This window comes from Arvicola amphibius, chromosome 2, assembly GCF_903992535.2.
Source record: "Arvicola amphibius chromosome 2, mArvAmp1.2, whole genome shotgun sequence".
Classification (NCBI taxonomy): Eukaryota; Metazoa; Chordata; class Mammalia; order Rodentia; family Cricetidae; genus Arvicola; species Arvicola amphibius.
In genome coordinates, this window is record NC_052048.2 from 147,956,192 (window position 1) to 147,980,584 (window position 24,393).

At 44.5% G+C, this 24,393-nt stretch overlaps 1 protein-coding gene across 1 annotated transcript; it reads left to right on the forward strand.

Moving 5' to 3' along the window:
- Xrcc2 (X-ray repair cross complementing 2) lies at positions 1-24,393 on the forward strand. The gene is made up of 3 exons (XM_038320429.1): positions 1-105; positions 15,261-15,342; positions 22,879-24,393. The coding sequence occupies exons 1-3, from the start codon at positions 67-69 to the stop codon at positions 23,592-23,594; spliced, it is 837 nt and encodes a 278-aa protein (XP_038176357.1). The 5' UTR covers positions 1-66; the 3' UTR covers positions 23,595-24,393.

Consider the following 24,393-nt stretch of genomic DNA (forward strand, 5'->3'; position numbering starts at 1 on the left):
GTCTGACTGGCTATTGCCAAATGGCTTTGCTGGCGGTAAAGTTGAGCCTGAGGTGCTGGCGGGGCGATGTGTAGCGACTTTCTCAAAGCCGAATCCGGGACGGAGGTGAGAGCCGCGGGGCGGTAGGAGGGCCGCGCATCACTAGGGGAGGTCACCCGGCGTCCAGGGCCACCGTGGGGATGGGGCGACACTCCCTGGCGCGCTGTGCTGCCGAGCTAGGGAAAGGGCGGGCCGCTAGCTGAGCATCTGTAGACGTTTTCTGGAATAGGTGATATTTAGGTATCTTGCTTCACCTCTCTAATCTGCCTGTGTCATCGGGCCCTCGCTATCCCAGAATACATTTGTGGTCTGTCTCTCTAGAGCCACGCAAGCCATTTCATTCAGGAATGGAACTATTAACTATGGGTGTTAAAGGCTCAAGTACTGTGTAGCTAAGAGTTAGGAGTAAGAAACAACAAAAAGTGGACCAGCGTGGTGGCGCTCACCTTTAATCCCAGCACTAGAGAAGCAGAGGCAGGCAGATTTCCATGAGTTCGAAGGTAGCCTGGTTTATGTAGGTAGTTCCAGGCCAGCTACGAGGCTAGTGAGGCCCTCTCAAATAAACAATAATAATCGAAGCTGTGTTAAAAGGTATAGTAGATGGTAAAAGCATGCCAAACAAAAGCGGGTCTGTAAGACAAATTATAGGAGGAGATACTTAGATGTTTTCAGACAAGATCTACATAGCTCATTCTGGCCTTGAACTTGCTGTGCAACTGAGGAGAACATTAAAACTTCTTTTTAAAATTTATATAAATTATGTATATGTGTGTATGTCTGTCAGTTGGTATGTGCCCTTGAATGCAGATGCATTGGAAGCCAGAAAAAGGTGTGAGATCAATTGAGTCACCTGAACCAAGCTCATGCTGTCTGTAAGAGCAGTACCTAATCTTAACTTCAGAGCCGTCTCTCCAGCTCCTAACCTTCAACTTCTGATCCTCCTGCCTCCCAAATGCTGGGATTTCCGAGAGTGTACTGGGTTATACCCTGCCAGGGATGGAACCCAGGATTTCATGAATACTAGGCAAGGGCTCTACCACCAGAGCTACAATTTCCAACCCTTGAACTGATGTTTTAAGGACCATCTGAAGTGGTTTGTTGAGAAGGAGGAGGAGGAGGTGACAGTCTAAGCAGAGGGAGCAGCTCAGGCATGGTCTTAATCTACCAAGGGCAACATTTAGGGCAGGGGTTCTCAACCTGTGGTTTGTGATCCCTTTGGCAAACCTCTATCTCCAAAATGAAATGTATTTACATTACGATTCATAATAGTAGAAAAATTATAGTTATGAAGTAGTAACAGAAATAATTTTAAGGTTGGGGGTCACCACAACATGAGGAACTGTCTTAAAGGGTTGCAGCGTTAGGAAGGCTGAGAACCACTGCTTTAGGAAACAGCCAGTGTCTCCATAGAGTTGGAACACAGAGAATGTTGGGAAGTGAGCTCTAAGAGATAGCGAAGGATGTGTCTCCCAGTGTAAGGAGGGGTGCACACACAGACACGGGAAAGGACACCAACAAAGACGCTGCTTCTCCGCTTCCCTCGTTCCCCATTTTATAGCACCTGCATAGTAAACACTATAAATATTGATAACAATTGCTGGTTTTCATAGGGAAAAAAAAGCTACAAGGTAGCCCCCCTTTGCCAGAGACAAATATCAAGAAAGACAAATAGCATTTACTTAAGAATAATTAGTTTTATGTAATCACAGACATAAACTTTAAAGGTTTTTATTTTATTAATTTGAATGTTTTGTCTCATGCTTATGTGTGTACCTCATCTGTGCCTGGGCCCTCGGAGCTCAGAAGGATCATCAGATTCCCTGGAAATAAGTTACAGGCAGTTGTGAATTGCCATTTGGATAGTAAACTTGAACCTGGGCCCTCTGCAAAAGCAACAAGTACTCTTTTTTAAAAAAATAGATTTATTATTTATTTTACATCCTGACCCCTGTTTTCCCTACCTTCTTTCCTCCCATTGCTTCCCCACTCCTCCCCTTCCCCACCAATCCACTCCTCCTCTGTTTCTGTTCAGAAAGTTGATTCTGTGGGGTTTCTTGTGATGTCTTTGACCCCTCTCCCCCGGCTTGACCAGTCCTCTGGCTTGGCCTAATACTGCATGAAGGCTCTCTGATGACAATTAGGGTAGTCACCAACCTGGTCACAGAAGATGACCAGGCTACTTAGCCAACTGTTGCTAGGAGTCTTAGCTGGGGTCATAAAATGGCCAGTTCAAGGTATGTATCCCCTTTTGCTAACAGTCTTAGCTGGGTTCATCCTTGTAGATTCCTGGACGTTTTCCTGGCACCAGGTTTCTCTCCCTCCCCACCCCCTCCAGCCACTCCCTCAACCCAGTCCCTCATGTTTTCATCCCCTCCCACCCCCAGTCCACCATGAGATCTCTTCTATTTCCGCTTCCTGGGGAGATCCATGCATCCACCCATGAGCCCTCCTTGTTACCTAGCCTCTCTGGGTCTGTGGATTATAGCATGGTTATCCTTATTTTACAGCTAATATTCACTTATAACTGAGTGCATACCTTGTATGTTTTTCTGGTTCTGGGTTAACTCACTAAAGATTTTTTTTTACTTCAATTCAGTTGCCTTCAAATCTCATGATGTCATTTTTTTTTTTAACACTGAGTAGTACTCCATTGTGTAAGTGTACCACATTTTCTTTATCCATTCCTCAGTAGAGGAACATATAAGTTGTTTTCAGGTTTTGGCTATTACAAATAAAGCTATATGAACATAGTTGAGCAAGTGTTCTTGTGGTATGATTGAGCATCCTTTGGGTATATGCCCAAGAGTAGTATCTGTGGGTCTTGAGGTAGATTGATTTCCAATTTTCTGAGAAACCACCATACTGATTTCCAAAGTTTGCACTTCCACCAGCAGTGGATGAGTGTTCCCCTTGCTCCACATCCTCTCCAGTGTAAGCTGTCATTTGTGTTTTAGATCTTAGCCATTCTGACAGGTACAAGAATCTCAGTGTCATTTTGATTTGCGTTTCCCTGATAGCTAAGGATGTTGAACATGTCTTTTAAGTGTCTCTCTGTTTTTGGAGATTTGAGAGTCTTGTTAATAATTCTCTGTTTAGATCTGTACCCCATTTTTAAATTAGATTATTTGGTTTTTGATGTCTAGTTTCTTGAGGTTTTTTTTATGTATTTTGGAAATCAGCCCTCTGTTGGATGTGAGGATGGTGAAGATCTTTTCCCATTATGTATGCTGCCATTTTGTCCTATTGACTGTCCTTTGCCTTACAGAAGCTTTTTAATTTCATGAGATCCCATTTATTAATTATAAGTCTTAGTATCTGTGCTAGTGTTCTAGTAAAGAAGTTGTCTCCTGAAAAGGGATTGGGGAGCGGGAGGAGAAGAGGGGAGGGGAACAGAATTGGTATGTTAAAAAATGTCTCCTGTGCCATTGTGATCAAGGCTGTTATTTCCCACTTTTTTCTTCTCTTCTCTCAGGTTCAGTGTAAGTGGATTTCTGATGAGGTCTTTGATGCACTTGGACTTGAGTTTGTACAAGGTCTATGTGCATTCTTCTTCGTGCCTCCATCCAGTTATGCCAGCACCATTTGTTGAAGAAGCTTTCTTTTTTCTATTGTATAATTTTGACTTCTTTGTGAAAACTCAGGTGTCCATAGGTATGAGAATTTATGTATGGGTCTTTGAATCAATTCTGTTGATTCACCTGTCTGTTTTTATGCCAATACTATGTTGTTCTTATTATTATAGCTCTGTAGTAGAGCTTGAAGTCAGGGGTGGTGATGCCTCAAGAAGTTTTTTTATTGTACAAGATTGTTATAGCTATTCTGGGTTTTGTTGTTGTTGTTTTCATATGAAGTTGAGTATTGTTCTTTCGAGGTCTGTAAAAATTGTGTTGGAATTTTGATGGAGATTACATTGACACTGAAGATGAGTTTGGTAAGAATGCTATTTTTCCTATGTTAATTCTACCAATCTATGAATGTGGGATATCTTTTCATCTTCTGATATCCTCAATTTCTTTCTAAAAAGACTTTAAGTTCTTGTCATACAGGCCTTTCATTTGTTTGGTTAGAGTTACCCCAAGGTATTTTATATTCTTCAATGGTATTGTAAAGAGTATTGTGTAGAAGGAACTGGCGGGGCTGTGTCCCGCCACCCGGCTAGCTTTACCTGAAATAATTACACGAAAACTGTATTCTTTTAAAACACTGCCTGGCCTATAGTTTCAGCCTCTTATTGGCTAATTCTCACATCTTCCTTTAACCCATATTTAGTAATCTGTGTAGCACCACGAGGTGTGGCTTACCAGGAGAGATCTTAACCTGCGTCCATCTCGGAGAGGAGAAGCATGGAGACTCCATATGGCGACTGCCTGAAGCATCTCCCCAACTCTCCCAGAATTCTGTTCTGTCTATTCCGCCTACCTAATTTTCTGTTCTCTTAAAGGGCCAAGGCAGTTTTCTTTATTAATAATGAAAGTAACACATAAACACTCCTCCATCAGTATTGTTTCTCTGATTTCCTTCTCGACCTGTTTATTGTTTGTATACAGGAGGGCTACTGCCTTTTTTTAAAAGTTAATCTTGTATCCAGCCACTTCACTAAAAGTGTTTATCAGCTGCAGGAGTTTCCTGGTGCATTTTTGGGGTTGCTTATGTATACTATCATGTCATCAGCTAATAGCAATACTTTGACTTCTTTCTTTCCAATTTGTATCCTCTTGATCTCCTTTTGTCCTATTGCTCTAGCTAGAACTTCAACTTGAATAGATACGGAGAGAGTGGACAGCCTTTTCTTTTTTCTGATTTTACTGGAATTGCTTTGTCTTTACAATTATTTGGTGTTAGCTGTCAGCTTGATGTATATTGCTTTTATTATGTTTACGTATGTTCATTGTATCCCTGATCTCTCCAAGACTTTTATCATGAAGGAGAGTGTTGGAATTTGGTCAAAGGCTTTTTTCAGCATCTAATGAGATGCTGGTTTTTTTCATTGAGTTTACAAGTTCTCTTAACCATTGAGTCATTGCTCCAGCCCCTGAAATACACTTTTTTGCTTGTTTTTGTTTTGTTTTTTTGGAGACAGGGTTTCTCTGTGTTACCTTGTCTGTCTTGAAACTCACTCTGTAGACCAGGCTGTCCTCTAATTCAGAGATCCACTTGTCTCTGCCTTCTGAGTGCTGGGATCAAAGGCATGCACCACCACCACCTGCTAAAATACGCTTTTTTAAAACAAAGAGGAAAGGATTCCACCAGGCTACTCCTATGGCCATTTCTTTTTGCACTTCTTTTTGTCATTGTTGTTTTGAGTCAGGGTTTTATGTAGTCCAGGCTGACCATGAAATTTGTAGCTAAAATATGTTTGAACTCATGATGCCACTGCCTCCTGAGTACTGGGATTATAGACGTGTACCACCATGCTTGGTTTCTTCATTTTTTTTCCCTACTGGTCTTTTCTGCCAGAATTTCAACTTAAAAGAAAATAAAAGCAAAACCAAGAAAATGTTACCCTGTGATGCCCCCACCTCTAGTCCCATTTCTTTGCTTGTTACAGAGTGGTCTGTGCCCTCAGCCTCTGCTTCCTTAGCTCCCAGTCTCTGACTTCTGCCTTCAACATCAATAGCAACTGAACATAGTAGAGAATTCCCTGCTCTTAACATGCCAGTTAGGAGACCTTTGTCAAGGCCAGCGCTGCATGCCTGAAAGCCCAGCATAGGAGGCCTGCCTATGCTACATAATGAACTCCAGCATCCCGAGGGTGTGGTGACCTTGTCTTTAACGGTGTGGTGGTGTGGGAGTGCAGAGCGTGTGCAAAGGAACTTTTATTCCTTAGGGAAAGTTAGAAGATCATGATGGTTTATCTCAGTTGTCAGCTTGATGGGCTTTAGAATCACCACACTGAATACAAAGGAGACAGCGAGCTGAGCACCAGTACTCCTGACTGGATGCCATGCGGTAGCCGCTCTGCTGTGATGCTGCCGTGATGGTCTGTGTCTCCCGGAACTGTAAGACAAAACAGGCCTCCCCCCTCCTTCTGCTGCTTCTGTCAGGAGGTGTTCTTGTCTCAGCAGTTGAGACAAGTAGCTAATATAGAGAGGATGGGAGAATGTATCAAAATGTTATCTCCAGTGAAAGACCCTGCAGGCTGCTGCTGTGACTCACTATGAGCAAAGTGCTGCCCTAGCCTGCCCAGGCTCTGGGTCTGATCTCCAGTCCATGTACAACCAGGCAAGAGTTCATACAGAGTGAGTTGGAGGCCAGCATGGGCTACATGAGACCCCGTCTCAAAAAAAAAGAGGGTGGAGGCTGGCAAGCGCCTTCTTGGGCTTGAACCCCAGGACCCACATGGTAAGAGATCGGATTTCAGCGGGCTGTTCTCTGACCTTAACACATGTGTCATGTCTTAAGTGCACGTGCGTGAATGTGCACACTTACAATCGATGTGATAAAAAAAAAAAAAGTTCCAAATTCCTTTTGATACTGGTAGCCGACCAGAGACGGACACTCACAGTTTATAACCAACTGAAAGTCTTTAGTCCAGCTGTCTGGGACCACACCCGGGTGTTGCGGGAACACCTAGAAGTATCCAGAATATGGTTTGTTTTTAAGGGCAGAGACCTCATCGAGGCTTCTCCCTTAGTGGCTACAGGCGGGCTTCACGGAGTGAGTAATTTGAAGTGAGAAATTTTAACAGAAGCTACAAGCCGTTAGCTAGTGGGCAAGGGGGCTAGAGTTAGGAGGGGCGATCTGGGGGGAGGGGTGGTGTTCCTGAGCAAACAGGCTACTAAGAGCAAACAGGCAACTAAGCTTTTTTTCCTTATGAACAAGCAGTTTTAACAAAGGCTAAGATAACTCAGTGAGGACATCCTGACCTTTGGTTCCTAGAACAGAGTTGGGTTGTTTTCCATGGGATTCTCCATCGAGGAGATCAAATTCTAGTTAAACCTGGAATGGCTTCAGCAAGAATACAAGATGGAGGAACAGTGTCTATCCCTGTCACACCTGAAAGGCTCAGTGTGGGCAGACAGTGCTGCCTAGTGTCTTGTTCTTCTGTTTGCTGTGATAAAACGCCATGACAAAGCAATTGGGAAGGAAAGGGTTTGTTTGGCTTCCACTTGGCAATTACAGCACATCATTGAGGGAAGCCAAGGCAGGAACCAGAGCAGAGGCCATGGAAGATGACCTCCTAGGACGGCCTGCAGCTGGGGTTAGCACCACAATGGCCTGGGCCCTCCCTCATTATCCATTAATCACGAAAATGCCCCACAGATTTGTCTAAGGCCAGTCTGATAGACATATTTTCTTTATTGAAGTCTCTTCCCAAATGACCCTAGATTGTGTCAAATTAACAAAGAACCAACCAGCACACGCCTAGCATACTCAAGGCCCTGGGTTCAGTGTCAGCAGCGGGGTTTTAAAAAGCTGATACCATACTTTCCCAGCTCTTTTCAGATCTTACAGACATTTCTTTCTAGCTGAAAATTTAAAGCATAGTCTGGTGTAACTTCCTAACAAAATCTGTGTGTTTGTTTGTACATGTACATATTCCATACTGCATGCAGAGGCCAATTAGACTGACAGACCAGCAAACTACAGGGATCGTCTGGTCCCTACCCACCCACCTGCCACCCCAAACGTTACATATGTGCACTCCTGCACCTGCCTGGCTTTACGTAGGTCTGGGGATCTGCTTTGCAGTCCTTGCGCTTGCACAGTGAGCACTTCACCCGCTGAGCCATCTCCGAGTACCTTTCCCAATCAAAACCTAATCATATACCTAGTGAAATGCTAATTTATTAAGTTTAAATTTTAGTCTATAAATTGCCTCTGGAAGCAATGTTTAAAGGCATATCTTAGTTTTACTTGACTTTCATGGATTTGTCTTTCCTTTTCCTCTTATAGAATGATTGCTTTAAAAAAGTAACTATAAAGCAGCAGCCCTGCTGGGAATAAATTTAGAATCCTAGGATTTAACCATATCATATTGGAGTAACAGTTGTCTTTCTGTGTAATATAGACAAATGCTTTGTTCAAGATCCAAGCCTGGGTCTATGCCCTGAAGGACAATTGAATTTTGGAAGTGACTGAGGAGTCTAATTTCACATGTGGAAAGAATTAGTCTTCTGATTTTATTACATTAAATTTAAATTTTTTTGAGATGGATTTTTGCTGTATTGTCCACGCAGAACTAGAAACTTGAGCTCCCCCAACCTAAACCTCCCAAGTGTTAGAAACTGTAGACATGGGCCACCATGCCTAGCTCTAGTCTTCTGTCTTAGTTACTTTCTGTTCCTGGACCAAAAGCAACTTGGGGAGGAAAGGGTTACTTCATTTTTTTTTTAATATTTATTTATTTATTATGTATACAATAGTTTGTCTGTGTGTATGTCTGCAGGCCAGAAGAGGGCGCCAGACCTCATTACAGATGGTTGTGAGCCACCATGTGGTTGCTGGGGATTGAACTCAGGACCTTTGGAAGAGCAGGCAATGCTCTTAACCACTGAGCCATCTCTCCAGCCCCAGGGTTACTTCATCTTATAGCTTGTAGCCCCTCATGTAGGGAAATCAGCAGGAAAAGCACCGCCATGAAGGAGTGCTGCTTATTGGCTAGCCCAGCCTGCTTTCTTAAGGCACCCCAGGACCACCTGCCCAGAGGTGGTAGGTACAATGGCCCTCGCACATCAATCACTAATTTAAAAAGTGCTCCCCACAGACTCCCCACAGGCTAGTCTAGTGGTAACATTTTCTTAATTGAGGTTTCCTTTACCCAGATGATTCTAGCCTGTGTCAGGTGATAAAACTTAGCCAGCACATCCTCTGATTTTAGTATCTGTGATAAAGCCAAACTTCCACACTGATCATATACAGTCAGGGCAACTGCTTCCCACCTTTGCCCACTGCCTATCCCAGCCGCCTTTCTTCCTTCCCTCCATTTCTTTCCATGTTTATATGGATGCATGTGGATGTAAGAGGGTGACTCAGGGCTCGTTGGCCGGGAGCTGTTTCCTTTTTTTTTTTTTTTTGAGACCAGGTCTGTCCCTGGGACTTGGAACTTGCCAGTTAAGATGTGCTGGGTAACCTCGCCAACCACTCCTGCCCAGCATTTTCCAGGAGCTTGCTGAGGGTGGAAGAAATACAGGATGGGTAGCAGAGGAAGTAGAGATAAAAGCCAGCTAAGGCGTGAGACTATTTGCAGACACGTAGATTGTAGCATGAGTGTTTCTGTTGTAATTTGTTAAGAACGTGTTTATGCATATATACACCTGCATTAAATAATAGTTGTCTTTTCTCTCCTCTATTTCAAATAATGTGACATCAATTGAGACAATAGTGGTTATCATTTATGTTATGAAGCATTAAAAGACTAAAACATTTATCAGGGGACATTGTCATCTATTCTAAAATATATAATTTTTGCAGTTGTGCATGGGATAGTTATATCATGCTAGGCAGAATTATGACCTAGTTATTATTTTCATTTGGAAATTAAGCATGACATAGGAGATGCGATTGTGTGTCAAGTTGACAAAGTATGGACTACGATGGCTAATCTTGGTTGTCATCTAGACTATATCTAGAGTCAACTAAAACGCAAGCAGGTGGGCACACCTGTGGGAAATTTTTCTTAATTGAATCTTTTGAGGTGAGAAATCTGGGCCACATTTTCTGCTGGCAGCCCACATAAAAGGACGTGAAAGAAGGACGCTTCTTGCGTTTTGCCTGCTTGCCTTCATTCCCATTGGCAAGTTCTTCTGTCCTGTTACTAAGGCGTTCCTTTACTGGGATTAGAACCTACTTCTTTGAGGTTCTGACGTATACTGAAGGCCAGCTGAGACATCCAGCTCCATGGACTGAACAACTTACCAGACTCTTGGCCTTTCTGTCAGGGGCAGCCATTGTTGGGCTGGCCAGACCACAGCCTATAAGCCACTTAAATGGGCATCTGTACAGGGAGTGCTGTCCTGCTACAGAGGGTTCTGCTGCAGGAATGGTGCCGTTGCTAGAAAGTTCAGTGTTTGTTTCAGCTGTGAAGATGCCTAAAAAAGGAAAAAGCAGTTGCCTCAGCAGGATTGATTTGACCTCCCATTTAAGGCTCAAAAACTCAGCTTAGCACCTATGCATAGATATCATTAGACCTTGGCAGTGTCTCCAAGGTTGTATGACAGAGTAAAGAATTCTAAGTTTTAGAAACCAAAGTGATTTTGATTAAATCCTAGTTCTGGAATTTATAAGTTTTCTCATATAAAAAATGGAATAACAGAGCCGGGCGGCGGTGGCGCACGCCTTTAATCCCAGCACTCGGGAGGCAGAGGCAGGCGGATCTCTGTGAGTTCGAGACCAGCCTGGTCTACAAGAGCTAGTTCCAGGACAGGCTCCAAAGCTACAGAGAAACCCTGTCTTGAAAAACCAAAAAAAAAAAAAAAATGGAATAACAATAAATGATATTGTTGTGTCATTTAAAGGACACACACAGTCTGCTAGCACAGTAAACACAAATAGTAGCTGTTGTTATAGTAATAGTAATAAAGCATGGCAGATACTGATCTTCAGCCTGGTGATGCGCGTCTACCAACTGAGCCATCCTGATAGCCATGAGGTTAGGTTTTTTGTTTTGTTTTTAATTTTTGTTAGTCCATGTGTGTGTGTGTATGCGTGTGTGTATGTGTTTGCTCACGCCTTACATGTGTACCAGTGCCCATGGTAGCCAAGACTGTCAAATATTATTCCTAATAATTTGAAAACTGGCTTTGATTCCATTTCCCTCGTTGACATTTAAATCATTGATTCTGCTTTCTGTTAGCTGCTTAGCTGCTTCTGTCATGGTGCAGCACCCTCCTAGAGGAGTGTGACAGGGCCCAGCCTTCTCTACCTGGTAGCCACCAGGGTGATCTGTTGAAAGACCACGATAAGCTCATACGTGCGCCATAGTTACTCCGAGGTCTCTCACAAAGGAAGTACTTTTTGCTTTCTTCACTTAATGGAGGAGAAATCACAAGTTTGCAGAAGTGGCCTGGCTTTCTGGTTCTGCAGTCCTAAGTGTCTGTCTTTAACTGCTGAAGACTACTTCTTGCTGCATAGGTTCAGACCTTTTGTTTTGTCTACCCAGATGTGGATTAGTGACTTTTCTTGTTGTTGTAACCACTGACAAACAACTTAAGAAAGAGTGTATTTCAGCTTACAGTTTAAGGGTACAGTCTGCCATGGAGAGGAAGGCATGGCATCAAGCAGTCCCACTTGGGCAGGGGTGTGCAGCTGGGAATTCTCACTCATCTTGGCAAAACAGGTACCAGAGGACAAGAAGCCTTAAAGTCCAAGCCCAATGACCCACTTCTTCCAGCCAGGCCTCACCTCAGTTGAGGTTCAACCCCAGCTGTGGATGAAGTGTTGACATACATGAGCTCATGAGAGTGGGGAACATTTTACATTCAGGTGAAAGCAATCTGCTCCTGGTCCCTGTAGTTGGTTTATTCTTGTTGCTTTTACTCTTTGGGGACCCACCACCCAGCTCACAAATACACAGAGACTTATTCTTATGAATGCCCAGCCTTAGCTTGACTTGTTACTAGCCAGCTTTTCTAACTTAAATTATCCCATTTCCCTTTAACTACATTTTGCCTCTAGGCTTTTTACCTTTCTTTATTCTAAATATCCTTCTTTCCTTCTTCCTTTTCTTCCTCTCCTCCTTCTCTTGCTCCTCCCTTCCCTCTCATTCTCACTTTTCTCTAGCCTAGATTTGTCCTCCTATTTATTTTCTTTGCCTGCCAGCCCCACCTGCTTCTCTCTCCTACCTAGCTATTGACTGTTCAGCCCTTTATTAGACCAATCGGGTGTTTTAGGCAGGCAAAGTAACGTGGCTTCACAGACTTAAACAAATGCAACATAAAAGAATGCAACACATCTTCACTTCATTAAAAAAATATTCCACAGCATAAATGAGTGTAACACATCTTAAAACTAACATTCCACAACAGGTCCCCGGTGCCTTAGGGCCATCTCAGTACAAATCAACATTCATTCCAGTATCAGAATCTTAAGTCTTTAACAGCCCCAACACTATTCAAAGGCTAGTGTCTCTTTCGAGACTTAAGGCAGTCTTTTAACTCTGACCCCCCTGGAAAATCAAATACCAAGCAACATATTTCTAATATACAATGGCACAGAGTGAACATTCCCATTCCAAAAGAGAGGAATGAGGAATGGGAGTACAGGGAAAGATCAACCAAAACAAGACCGAAGCCTAGCCCTGCAAATGTTAAATCCTGTAGCTCCATATCTAGAACCTGGCACTCTTAGTGGACTCAGGTCTCTGTTGTGATGTTTGAATCCACTGGAACAAATCAAAGACTTAGGCACAATTCAAATTTAGATTAAATGAATTTATTTCACAGATTTATTTATTGTGAATACAGTGTTCTGCCTATATGTCTGCTTGCAGGCCAGAAGAGGGCACCAGATCTTGTTACAGATGGTTGTGAGCCACCATATGGTTGCTGGGAATTGATCTCAGGACCTCTGGAAGAGCAGTGGCCAGTGTTCTTAACCTCTGAGCGGTCTCTACAGCCCAGATTAAATGAATTTAATCTTCCTGCTAGCAGAAGGACAGCAGCCTGAGAGCCAAACAGCATGCTGTGTTGCAATGGGGTTAAGGTGGGGTTTTAACATTAAAAAGGTGTGCTTTACAGCTCTCCGAAGAAACTACAGCTGGGCAATAACATTGCTTTACTTCCCTCATTGTTTCTTACTTTCTGCTATGTAGTAATAAAAAGACCATCCCTTTCCCCGAGGTGACCAGCAGGTTTCACAGAAGCAAAGGCAGCTGTCAATGCCTCCCAGCCCTTTATCCTGTTTTTATCTCACCTGCAGGCCACTAAGCTCTCCCAGGCAGTCCAGAGCCAAAGGTCACCGGCCCTTTGAGAGACGCCTGGCTCCACATTAGGTTTCTTTAGTCATCACAGGGGACCTGTGTAAATTATTACCCAGGTCTAAGCACTCTAATGACTGGGATAGAGTCGTTCATTCTGGGCAGGCAAAACCGCAGTGTCAGCAGGGTAGGGCTGACTGTCAGGTCCCCACAGCTCCAAAGGACTTGGGAATTCCTTCCATTTCAGCTCTGGCCTGCAGCACACACAGCTTCTCTCATGAGCCGCTCCATGCTGTAGATTTTCCCAGGCATGTTTCACAGTTTTGCATCTTTTGAGGTTTCTACTGAAACTTAGACTTCATCATCACAGCTTCACATAATGACCTCCAAACCTGCCACACAGTGCTGGTCTCCACAGCTTTCTGTACCTATAGCATCAGGCACCGTTACTCTTGGAGTTTGTATGCCTGTAACCAGGGCATGGCCTAAATGTTCTCCCATCTTGAGATTTCTGCCACCAAACAAATATATACTTTTATATTCAGGCTCACCAAGTTCAAAATGCAGCCAGATTCTTTTGTTAGAATGTAGCTTGAATGATCTAGCTCCATTTCCAGTGGGAAGTGGGCCTTCCCTGTCTGCATTTCTCTCTTCATTCTGGCCTTCCAAACTCCCACCGGGATGACCCGTTAAGCTCTGCATGCAGCTTTCTAGAGCTGTTCTGCCCATAACTCAAAACTCTTCCACATTGCTCCTGCAAACCAATTCGAGAGGCCTGAAACCCCCGCGTCAGGCTCATCACAGCAACTCCCCCCTCCCCTCCACACACACCCTTGTTTTCTGTATTAGTTGCTTTTCTCTTTTCTGCAACCAGATACCCAGCAAAAACAACTTAAGGGATAAAGAGTTCATTTTAAGTTCATCGTGGTGGGGAGCTCATGACAGCAGGGGTTTGGTCACAACTCATCCTTGGCCAGGAACTAAGGGAAGGTGTTTGCTTTTGTTAGCTGTGTCAGTGTGACACTGCCTAGAATCAGCTGAGGAAAGCTTCAGCTGAGGAATAGCTACATCAGACTGACCCATGGGCTGGCTGTGGCTGTCTTGTTTACTGATTGATCCTGTGGGGCCCATAGGTGCTGGCCACGGGCTGTTTAAGAAAGCTAGCTGAACTTGAGGCAGAGAGCAACAAGCAGTGTTCCTCCATGGTTTCTGGTTCTGGTATCTGCTTTTGTGGGCCTGGTTTCTCTCTGTGATGAACCGTGACTGGAAGAGTAAGCCAGGTAAATCCTTTCCTCCTCTAAGCTGCATTTGGTCAGTGTTTTCTCACAGCAGCAGAAGGGACACTAGGACCCTACAGCTCAGCTTACGTTCTTGCTTACCCAGTCTAGTACCCTGGCCTGTGACGGCACTGCACACATTCACAGAGGTTCTTTCCTCTTGAGTTGAACCTCACTGGAACCCCCTCATAGACACGCCCAGAGGTGTCTGTCCTTGGTGGTTCTACCCCAATCGAGTAGCCCCCTGTTTCATGCAGCGAGCTCTTGCAGCTCAAATCAGCATTCACTCTGCCTGCAGCCATGCTCTCCATGCATTTTGGCTGCACCCTCCTGTGCCTGCTGCGCCACCTGTGGCCCAAGTACTTGGACTCCTACTTACTTTTAAATACAGCTAAGTGTAGCGCCCCTTAGGGAAGCTTTCCTCTGCCTCCCCCTTTGGGGAAAGACAAATGATAAAAAGAGGCAAATGAAATCAGACCGCTGTATAACTGGTGTAAGTACGAAAACTTGCTGTCCAGCACACCAAGGTAAATAGCTCGTTTTATCCTCTGCATTGCTGTTCATTCCTTTGAGCGGTCAGACTTATTTTGCATCAGTAGATTTGATATATAAATTAAAAATTAATTTTAAAAATAAATGAACAAACCTAGGCATGGTGGAATGTATCCTTTAACACCAGCACTTGGGAGACAGAGCAGGGGGGTCTCTGTGAGTTTTTTAGGCCAGCTTGATGTCTACAGCGAGTCCCAAGCCAGCTACATACCAGGGACTGCAGACATGGCTCTGCAGGTAAAATGTATGCTGCTCCCAAAAAGTGGTACTTAGCACCACTGTTAACTGCAAATCCAGGCTAGCCAACCCCTCCCCTGGCCCGGAGCACCTGTTTACACATGGCATGGAAACACACACATAAATATGAAGTCTTTAAACATAAACATAGTGCTCCTCCTAAATTATATTCCCCCTTCAGTATTTTCCTCCAGATCTTCAAATTACGATCGTAAAGATTTTTGAAATTTACATAAATATGCATTTCTAGGACGTTGTATCCTTTTAAGTAATGAGTTTTCCTCCTTTTCTTTTGTAAGCTCCTTGCCCGGCTTGAAGGAAGGAGCTCCTTGAAAGAACTCGAACCCAGCCTGTTTGCTGATGAAGATTCACCAGTGCATGGTAAAATATGGTGCTTAGCAGGACAGCCTGTGGGAGGAAGTTCTGTAGGCTGGTTTGCACACGATCTCATGGGCACCTGCATTCCACGTCCACCCGTAGTCTAGAGGAAGGACACCAGCACAGGTAGCTCCAGCCCTCCTGTCTGTCAAGGGTACCATCTTCAGCACACACACTGGCCTCTTTCCAGCACACGGTATTCATGGGAATTCTGCTTGGCCTAGTTTTCATTCTTTCTCGTTAGAAATTTGCGGAGCTGCAAGAGTCCTGAGGTTCCCGGTTGTTCTCTTAATGTTTCTCCAGCAGGAAAAAGCAGGAAAGTTTACAGGGAATATTGAGTGTTTGAGCTTAGTTACAGTGTAATGCATAGAATTTGGGTGTCTAGTTTGTTGTGAGCCACTTTTTGGGGGTGACTTCTGCCGTGATTCTAGCCGTGGTGTATTCGTACATTCCAGGGTGGGGCGTGAGGATAAGAAATGTTAGGTAGGAGGAACAGAGATACGAAAGAAATACAGAGACACGGGATAGTGCCGGGAGGGCAGCTCAGCAGATCCTGAATGCGGAATTCCTGAGTTGTCAGTTCTGAGTTTGCCCATGCTTAATTTTCCAAACAGTTTTATACCCCGGTACAAAAGGGGGAAGAAGGCAAAAAGACACATGGATACATGGCACAAAGAACAACCAGAACAGTCATTTGCTCAGTCATTTGCTTGAGACATTAAGCCGTTAGTTATTGAGAAAAGTATTTGATGTTTGGGGCAATGAACCCACTCTAGACCAAGTATCCTGCAGGCAGCCACTCCCTAAATCAAACCTCCTATTTTGGGTTGGAGAGATGGCTCAGCGGTTAAGAGCACTGGCTGCTCTTCTGGAGGTCCTGAGTTCAAGTCCCAGCAACCACATTGTGGATCACAACCATCTTAATGAGATCTGGTGTACCCTTCTGGCCTACAGGCATGCATGCAGGCAAAACACAGTATACATAATAAATATTTAAAAAAAAAAACCAAAAAACAAAAAAACCCTCCTATTTCAAACGAAGGAGCAGAGTATGCTTGAATTCTCTGACCTTTGGTCAGGGTGGAGCGGATCTACCTGTACGGACCATCTTAATGTCCAAAACACCAACTAACCACACCTGTCAGGATAGTTTGTTTTGTAGCCACACCTGTTGTGGAGTGGAAAACTTTGAAAGAGCAAAAATAAGCTCAAACTCTCTGACCTTCAGATAAGGTAGAATAGGCACACATTTTGAGTCTGCGCAATAATTGAGTTGTCTTTAATATAGTCACACAGTTTTTTTAACTGTCACCCCAGAAAGAAACCCATCTGTACTAGTAGTCAGCCCTGGGCCACCACAGCCAGCTTTCTTTGTGGACTTGCCCTTTCTGGCGGTCTTGTGTAAGGTTGCCCTTCACATCTGTCTTTGTAGCATGTATCAGTAGCACACACCCCTTCCCCCTTTAAGATTTATTTTATGCATATGATTGTTTTGCCAATGTGTATGTCTGTGTGCACGTGGGTGCCTGGTCCCTGCCAAGATCAGAAGAGGGTGTTAGATCCCCTAGAACTTGAGTTACAAATGCCCGTGAACTGTGATGTGGGTGTTGTGAATGGAACCCAGACCCTTTGCAAAGGCAGCAAGTACTCTTAACCACTGAGCATGACTCCAGTTCAGTAGCCAATTCTGTAGTGCCGCAGAGTCCCGCTGTGAGACTGCACTATCTCTTGACAGCCATTTGAATTGCTTCTGAATTCTGGAAGCTATGAATGGTGCTGCCATGATTTCATGTACAAGTTTTTCTGTGGATAAACAGGGTTTGGGTTCTTTCGAGTAGCACGTAGAGGGGAGATTGTTAGGTTATAAGGCAACGCTGTGTTGCTTCATTTTTGAAAAACAGCCAAAGTGATTTCCAAAATGGCTTCATGTTTTACCTGTGACCATCAGTAAAGCATCTGTTCCTAATCCCCCGCGTCGTAGGACTAATTATCAATATGTCTTTGTGGCTACAGAATCCTGGTCAGTTCAGAGTGACACCCTGCTGTGTTTCTTTGCCCTTCCCTGGGGGCTGACTATGTTGCTTGCCTCTACCTGAGCTCACTCACAGTTTCCCCGCCCTTTTAGGAAAAATGTCGGATATTTGCTGATTTTAAAACCAAGTTTCATTTCATTACTACATTGTAGTGGCCTTTATATGTTTTAGGTAAAAGATGCATATCCAGTAGATGAAGCTGCATTGTGCCTGTCCACCCTGTTGTCTGGGCTACGTTGATTCCTTTGAGGCACGGCATTGTTAACTTTGAGATTTTAATGTCTCTTCTGTTGTTCCCATTTTAGTGTCATGTACAAGACTCTTAGTCCCTATTCCAAGGTCAGAAAGATGTACAGCCAGGTGGTCCCAGCATTTGGGAGATTGAAGCAGGAAGTTCAAAGTTTGAAGCTAGTTTACTGTGTGTAGCAAGATCCTGTCTCAAAAAATAAACAAGAAGATCTCTATTTTGTCATTAGTTTGTTTTCATTCTTCCCTGGCTAGAAATGCATACTTCTTCCCTGGCTAGAAATGCATACTTCTTCCCTGGTTAGAAATGCATACTTCTTCTCTGGCTAGAAATGCATACTTCTTCCCTGGTTAGAAATGCATACTTCTTCCCTGGTTAGAAATGCATACTTCTTCCCTGGCTAGAAATGCATACTTCTTCTCTGGCTAGAAATGCATACTTCTTCCCTGGCTAGAAATGCATACTTCTTCCCTGGCTAGAAATGCATACTTCTTCCCCGGCTAGAAATGCATACTTCTTCCCTGGCTAGAAATGCATACTTCTTCCCTGGCTAGAAATGCATACTTCTTCCCTGGCTAGAAATGCATACTTCTTCCCTGGCTAGAAATGCATACTTCTTCTCTGGCTAGAAATGCATACTTCTTCTCTGGCTAGAAATGCATACTTCTTCTCTGGTTAGAAATGCATACTTCTTCCCTGGTTAGAAATGCATACTTCTTCTCTGGCTAGAAATGCATACTTCTTCTCTGGTTAGAAATGCATACTTCTTCCCTGGTTAGAAATGCATACTTCTTCTCTGGCTAGAAATGCATACTTCTTCTCTGGTTAGAAATGCATACTTCTTTGATTCGAGACCTTTTAAATATACTGAGGCTTGTGTTGTGGCCTAACCAGTGGTTTATTCATCCATGTGCACCGTGGATTGTGCATTCTCCTGTGCCTGCTCCAAGTGCTCTCTAGATGACTCTTGCTTCTGGCTTTTAGTGCTAACTTGTGCTTCCTTGCTGCACTTGTTTGCAGCTGTTCTGTTTCTAGAGTAGCTATTAACATCTGGCTGTTACCTAAGTCTCCCTTCAGTTCCATCCATGTGGCTTCCTGGGCTTAGGGCTTTGAGTATTATGCATACAAAAGTTTATGATTGTTTATGTCTTATTGCTGACTGACTCATTCATCATTATAAAATGTGTCCTTTATACCTCACACGCATTAGGATGACATTATTTAAAACAAACGCAAAAAACTAAGTGTTGGCAAGACTGTGAGGAAACCAAAATTATCATGTATCTCTGCTAAGACAGGAAAATGGTACAGTAGATACTGAGGACAGCATAGAGCTTCCACGGAAGTCAGTGGAATGATGGTGCCACATCTTCAAACAGCAAACAGATGTCCATCAGGGGTTGAAAGTGTAACATAGTGCGGTGACTGGCACCTGTAATCCCAGATTGACAGGCTGAGGAGGTGTCACCATAGGTTTGAGGCTAGCCTGGCTACAAAGTGACACTTTCAGACTTACACACAAATAAACAAGAAAGCGGTATATGCACACAGTGAAACCCTTTCGCACACAGTGTGGATGAAACCTAAGAACCAGCACTGGAGAGAAAGCTCAGCGGAGTTTAGACTGCTCTTCCAGGGAGTCAGAGTTTGGTTCCCAGCACCCATATCAGGCAGTTCGTAAGCACCTCAGCTAGGGGACTTGTGGCTGACATTCTGGCTCCCTAGGCACTTACCCTCACGACACAGTCCTACACAAAAAAGCCTAGGACTGATAGACTAGGTGGACTAAGACAAACCACGATTTTTCTTACCTGGGGTATTGAAAGCACTTAAACAGATACAGAGCTGCAGCTTTGCAAGATCTGGAATCCACTAAGTAGCCCAGGCTGACCTTGAACTTGTGATAGTCCTCAAAGGCCTCAACATTCGTCATTCAGAGATTATAAATAGCCAACACATCTAGTTTATTTCATATATTTTTAGCCTACGCATACTTGCATGCATGCATGCAAACACACACCACTATTCCAAATAATAACTCTTGTTTTAAAAGTTCCTTGTGTGTGGTATTACTATAACAATTTCAGCCTTGTGGTGGTGTGCACCTCTAATCCCAACTCTTGGGATCAGGAGTTCAAGGCTAGCCTCAGCTTCATAGAGCATTCAGAACTACCTGGCTATCTGATGCTGTCTCGAGAAGAAGGATGCTGGTGGGGAAAGCACTGGACTGCTCTTTACACGGCGTCCTTTTCTTTTACGTGCCGCTTGGTTTATGAAGTGTGTCCATTGTTGAATGCTCTCCGAGGGATCCTGACCTTTTTCTTCCATTTTGCCTATCAGCTTTGACTGAATATTGAATTCACTTAAGTTAGTGTAACTGCTGATGAGATGTTTTTACTCCTGTTTTGTATCGTATACCTTTTCTGTTTCACTAATTCTCCTTTTCTGGATTTTGTTGTTTTGTTTTAAATAGATTAGTCTAGCATAATATCTTTTTTCTAAGATTTGTTTATTTTATATAATATGTGTACATATTTTGCCTATATGTCTGTGCCCATGGAGGTCAGAAGAGGGTGTTGGATTCCCTGGATCTGGAGTTATAGGTAGTTGTGAGCCACCATCTGAGTTCTGAGTCCTCCGAACTGCTGAGCAATCTCTCCAGTCCCTCTACTGTACTATTTTAAATCCCTTGCTATTCTCTTTCATAATTTTAAAACTATTTTCCTAGTCATTAATTAATATCTTAATTTATAACAGTCTAGTTTGGATTGGTGTCACCTTAATTTGAATAGCTGTCAATCACTCACAGCTGTGGAGGTCTAGCTGTCCTCACCCATCTTTGTGCTCTTTCCCATTAGACCCGTGCGCATGCGTCCCCCAAAGCATTTCATTTTACTGAGCGAAAGTGATTGGAAATAGTAATATAGGTTTTAGGGCTGTGTGGTTTTGTCTGTTTGAGTGTGGGCCTAAGAGTCACTGTGTAGCTGAAGTTGACCCTCAGGCGTGCTGGGATAAAAGTGTCTATCACCACACCCAGCTTGAAGGTGTTTTGCTTTCATTTTTTAATGTGAATATTTCAAAAGGGAACATTATGTTAGGAGTCTCAATGTCCAAATTTGTGCTTGGTGAGTAGAAATGGAAGTGAAGGGATACTAAGTAAGTTTTCTGGAAAGAAAAAGTTTGAGGACTAAGGCAAGGAAACAATTTGATTTGTTATTTGATTGTCCAGCTGGCCCCAGATGTCATCATGTAAGGGTCACATCCTGCCAGGACTCAGCAGCTCCAGCGCGCACAGGCAGACGGGTGACATAAACATACTCCTCCTCTCTTCTGCCAGCTGCACACTCACGTTTCCTGTGCTCCTTTGTGTCTGAGTTGGTGCCACTGTCTACTGTCCTTTCCCTCAGCCCAAAGGACTCTGGGATTGCCGGTTCAGCAGATCTCCATCCCTGTACTCCGTAGGAAAGCCTTAGGAAAGCAACCATGTGTTAGGGCAAGGCTTTGTAGCATATCTTCGCATCACATGTTATAGAAACACCCTCATGTTTAGCCGCTACCAAAAACGTGTGCTTACATTTAATGTGCTGTAAACTAGACAGGAGCTGAGCTGGCACAGCACACACCTGAGACGGGGTTCTAGACGGGGTTCTAGGTCACCACCACTTCTGGTATCTGTTACAGGAAGTTTATGGTGCAGAAAGATCCTTGGGTTCTGCACTGTCGAAGCATTTAATGCATTTGCAGCTGGAGGCTGTTTTCTGCAGTGCCCAGTTTCTAAGTCCTCAGAACCAGGAATTGTGATCGGCAAATCCGGTGTGTTGGCTCCACAGTTAGGCTAGTGATTGCTGTGGCCTTTTCCTTCCGTGTTCCAAAGGCTGTAGCTCTGACTCTTGCCTCAGTCTCTTAGCCCTGGCTCCTCCTAGCATCTACTCAAGAGGAGCCGTCAGGGCCAAACCGTCCAGATTTCCCCAGCTGTTCACGTGCCAAGCTCCAGGGGTTTTTTTTCCTTCTCTTTCTTTTTTCTTTTTCTTTTTCTCTGCCTCCTCCTCTTCTTGTTTTCTTCTTTTTGCTTCAAGTTGTACTTGGCTGGATAAGGGCGCTAACTTTGTATGTGTGTGTGTGTGTGTGTGTGTGTGTGTGTGTGTGACAATTTGCGAACATAACAAAGATCATAACTTCAAGGAAAGATACATGGACTGTCACATTTATAAAGCATACTGTTTGAACATGTTTACATATGTGTTTTACTGATCTTATAAACATGTACGATCTTTTTCTTATATATACACATAATACACGTACAGCTTAAATAAGGAAATATTCACTTTGACTCATGGTTTCAGTGGGTTCTTGGCCCCAGTATTGCCATCGTGGAAAGACTGTTCTTCACTTTTGGAGGTCAGGAAGTGGCCAGGACAAGAATTCTCCAGAGACACACATCAGTGGCTTGTTTGCTTCAGCTAGCTCCCACCTCTCTTTCCCCCTCCCAATAAATGCCATCATATGAGGTCATCAAGGGATTGACCCATCGTGATAGCAACTCTCCCCAGACACTCCCTGAGTTGTTACTCGCTGGCCAGACACTTCCAAATCCAGTCAGCGATGCTCAAGATTGGCCGTCAGTTACGTAGCTGCTAAGGTGGCGTCTCCTACCAGTGTTAGGGTCCTGAGAGGCTTGGGACGCCTGCTAAAGGTTTCTGCCTTGTGCTTTTGCATGATCGGCTGTGTCCGTCACCTTCTACGTCAGCACTCTGTACAGCAGGCCAGGGGGACTATAAGCTTCTGGGACTTCTCTCTCCTCCCCCCTCCCACAGGAGTGCTACTGCATCAGCCTTGCGTGGGCTCTGAGACCCAAACTCAGGCTCAACCACAGAAAACAGTGAGGCCGCAGTGGCCTGAGTCACCGAGGCCCATAGGAGCTTCCCTCTCACTGCGTGTGTGTTCTCTTGGTGCTGGTTAATCTCTCACTGCTGGGTTGGGGGTGTGGCTCAGTGGTCAAGCTATTTCCTGCCACAGCTAAGGACCTGGATGTCATCTTCAGCACCAACCAAAAAACTTTTTTTTTTTTACACTGGGTCCTTTCTCAGAGTTGCTGTGTGAATTTCCTTATTTATCTGTGTTTGCCATGCAGATCCACGCTAACAGGTGGATTTAGGTGTTTGCACTCGAGTACAGCTCTCTGTAAGGCCCTCAGAGACATGTTCTGTGGCTCTCTGTCACGTTGCTGCGTCCTGACTGATGTGTCTGAATTTTACACAGGTGATATTCTCGAATTTCATGGTCCAGAAGGAACGGGAAAAACGGAAATGCTTTATCACTTAACAGCCCGGTGTATACTTCCAAAATCAGAGGGCGGACTGCAAATAGAGGTCTTATTTATCGATACAGACTACCACTTTGACATGCTCCGCCTCGTGACGGTTCTCGAGCACAGGCTGTCGCGGAGCTCGGAGGAAGCCATCAAGCTCTGCCTGGGGAGGCTCTTCCTGGCCTACTGCAGTAGTAGCATGCAGTTACTGCTCACGCTGCACTCGCTGGAGGCGCTCTTCTGTGGCCACCCCTCCCTCTGCCTCCTCATCATCGATAGCCTGTCGGCTTTCTACTGGACGGACCGCGCCAGTGGAGGAGAAAGCATGGCCCTGCAGGAATCGACCCTGAAGAAGTGTTCTCAGCTCCTGGAGAGACTCGTCACTCAGTACCGCTTGCTGCTAGTCGCCACAACGCAAAGTCTAATGCAGAAAGCCTCGGACCCCGCACAGGGGCCCTCTTCCTCCAAGCTTCCAGGCGACGGGGCCCTGGACTACAGAGCCTATCTCTGCAAGGCCTGGCAGAAGGCTGTGAAGCACAGAGTCATCTTCTCCAGAGAGGACCAGTCAGAGAGCAGCCGCTTCTTGTTGGTTTCACATCATTTAAAAAGTAACAGTTTAAAAAAACACACTTTTATGATCAGAGAAAGTGGGGTGGAGTTTTGTTGATCTGTCATCCAAAAGGCTTTGGAGAGCTCTGAGGCAAGTCTTTAAAAGTCTTCTGTAGGCTAAAGTGGTTTGATTCTAAAGTTTTTGATTCTGGGGAAATTAATACAAACAGTACAGTAAGACTTGAAGCTCCTCTGTCCCTCTAGCCTCTGGAAGGTGTCAGCACGCTGCACCCCACTGTCCCTCTAGGCTCTAGAAGGCGTTAGCACGCTGCACCCCACAGTCCCTCTAGGCTCTGGAAGGTGTCAGCACACTGCACCCCACAGTCCCTCTAGGCTCTGGAAGGTGTCAGCACACTGCACCCCACAGTCCCTCTAGGCTCTGGAAGGTGTCAACATGCTGCACCCCACTGAGCTTGTTTGGAACTCAGTAAATGATACATGTTTCAGACTAAGTCTGTTTCTAGTGCTTAGGAAGGGTTCACTGCTGGCCTTGGCCTCCTTGAGGAGCTGTGGCTGGAGAGGGTGGGCAGAGCTGTTACTTCAAAGAGATGAGCACAGGGATCACCTGCTCAGCTGCCTCCATCTAGAAGCTGGTGGGCTGGGTGTGATGTACTCACCTTGAATTCCCAGCACTGGGAAAACAGAGGCAGGTGGATCTGTGAGTTCAAGACCTGCCAGGTTTATATAGTGAGTTCCAAGACAGCCAGGGCTACAGAATGTCTTAAAAAGCCAACCAGTAGACAGACAGACAGACGAAGCTGGAATGTTTCTAAATACATGAAGCTGGACTGTCTGAGCCCTCCTCCTCCTTCCTCTCCCCAGCACCCCTCTGAGGGTGTCACTATGTTTCCTTTATA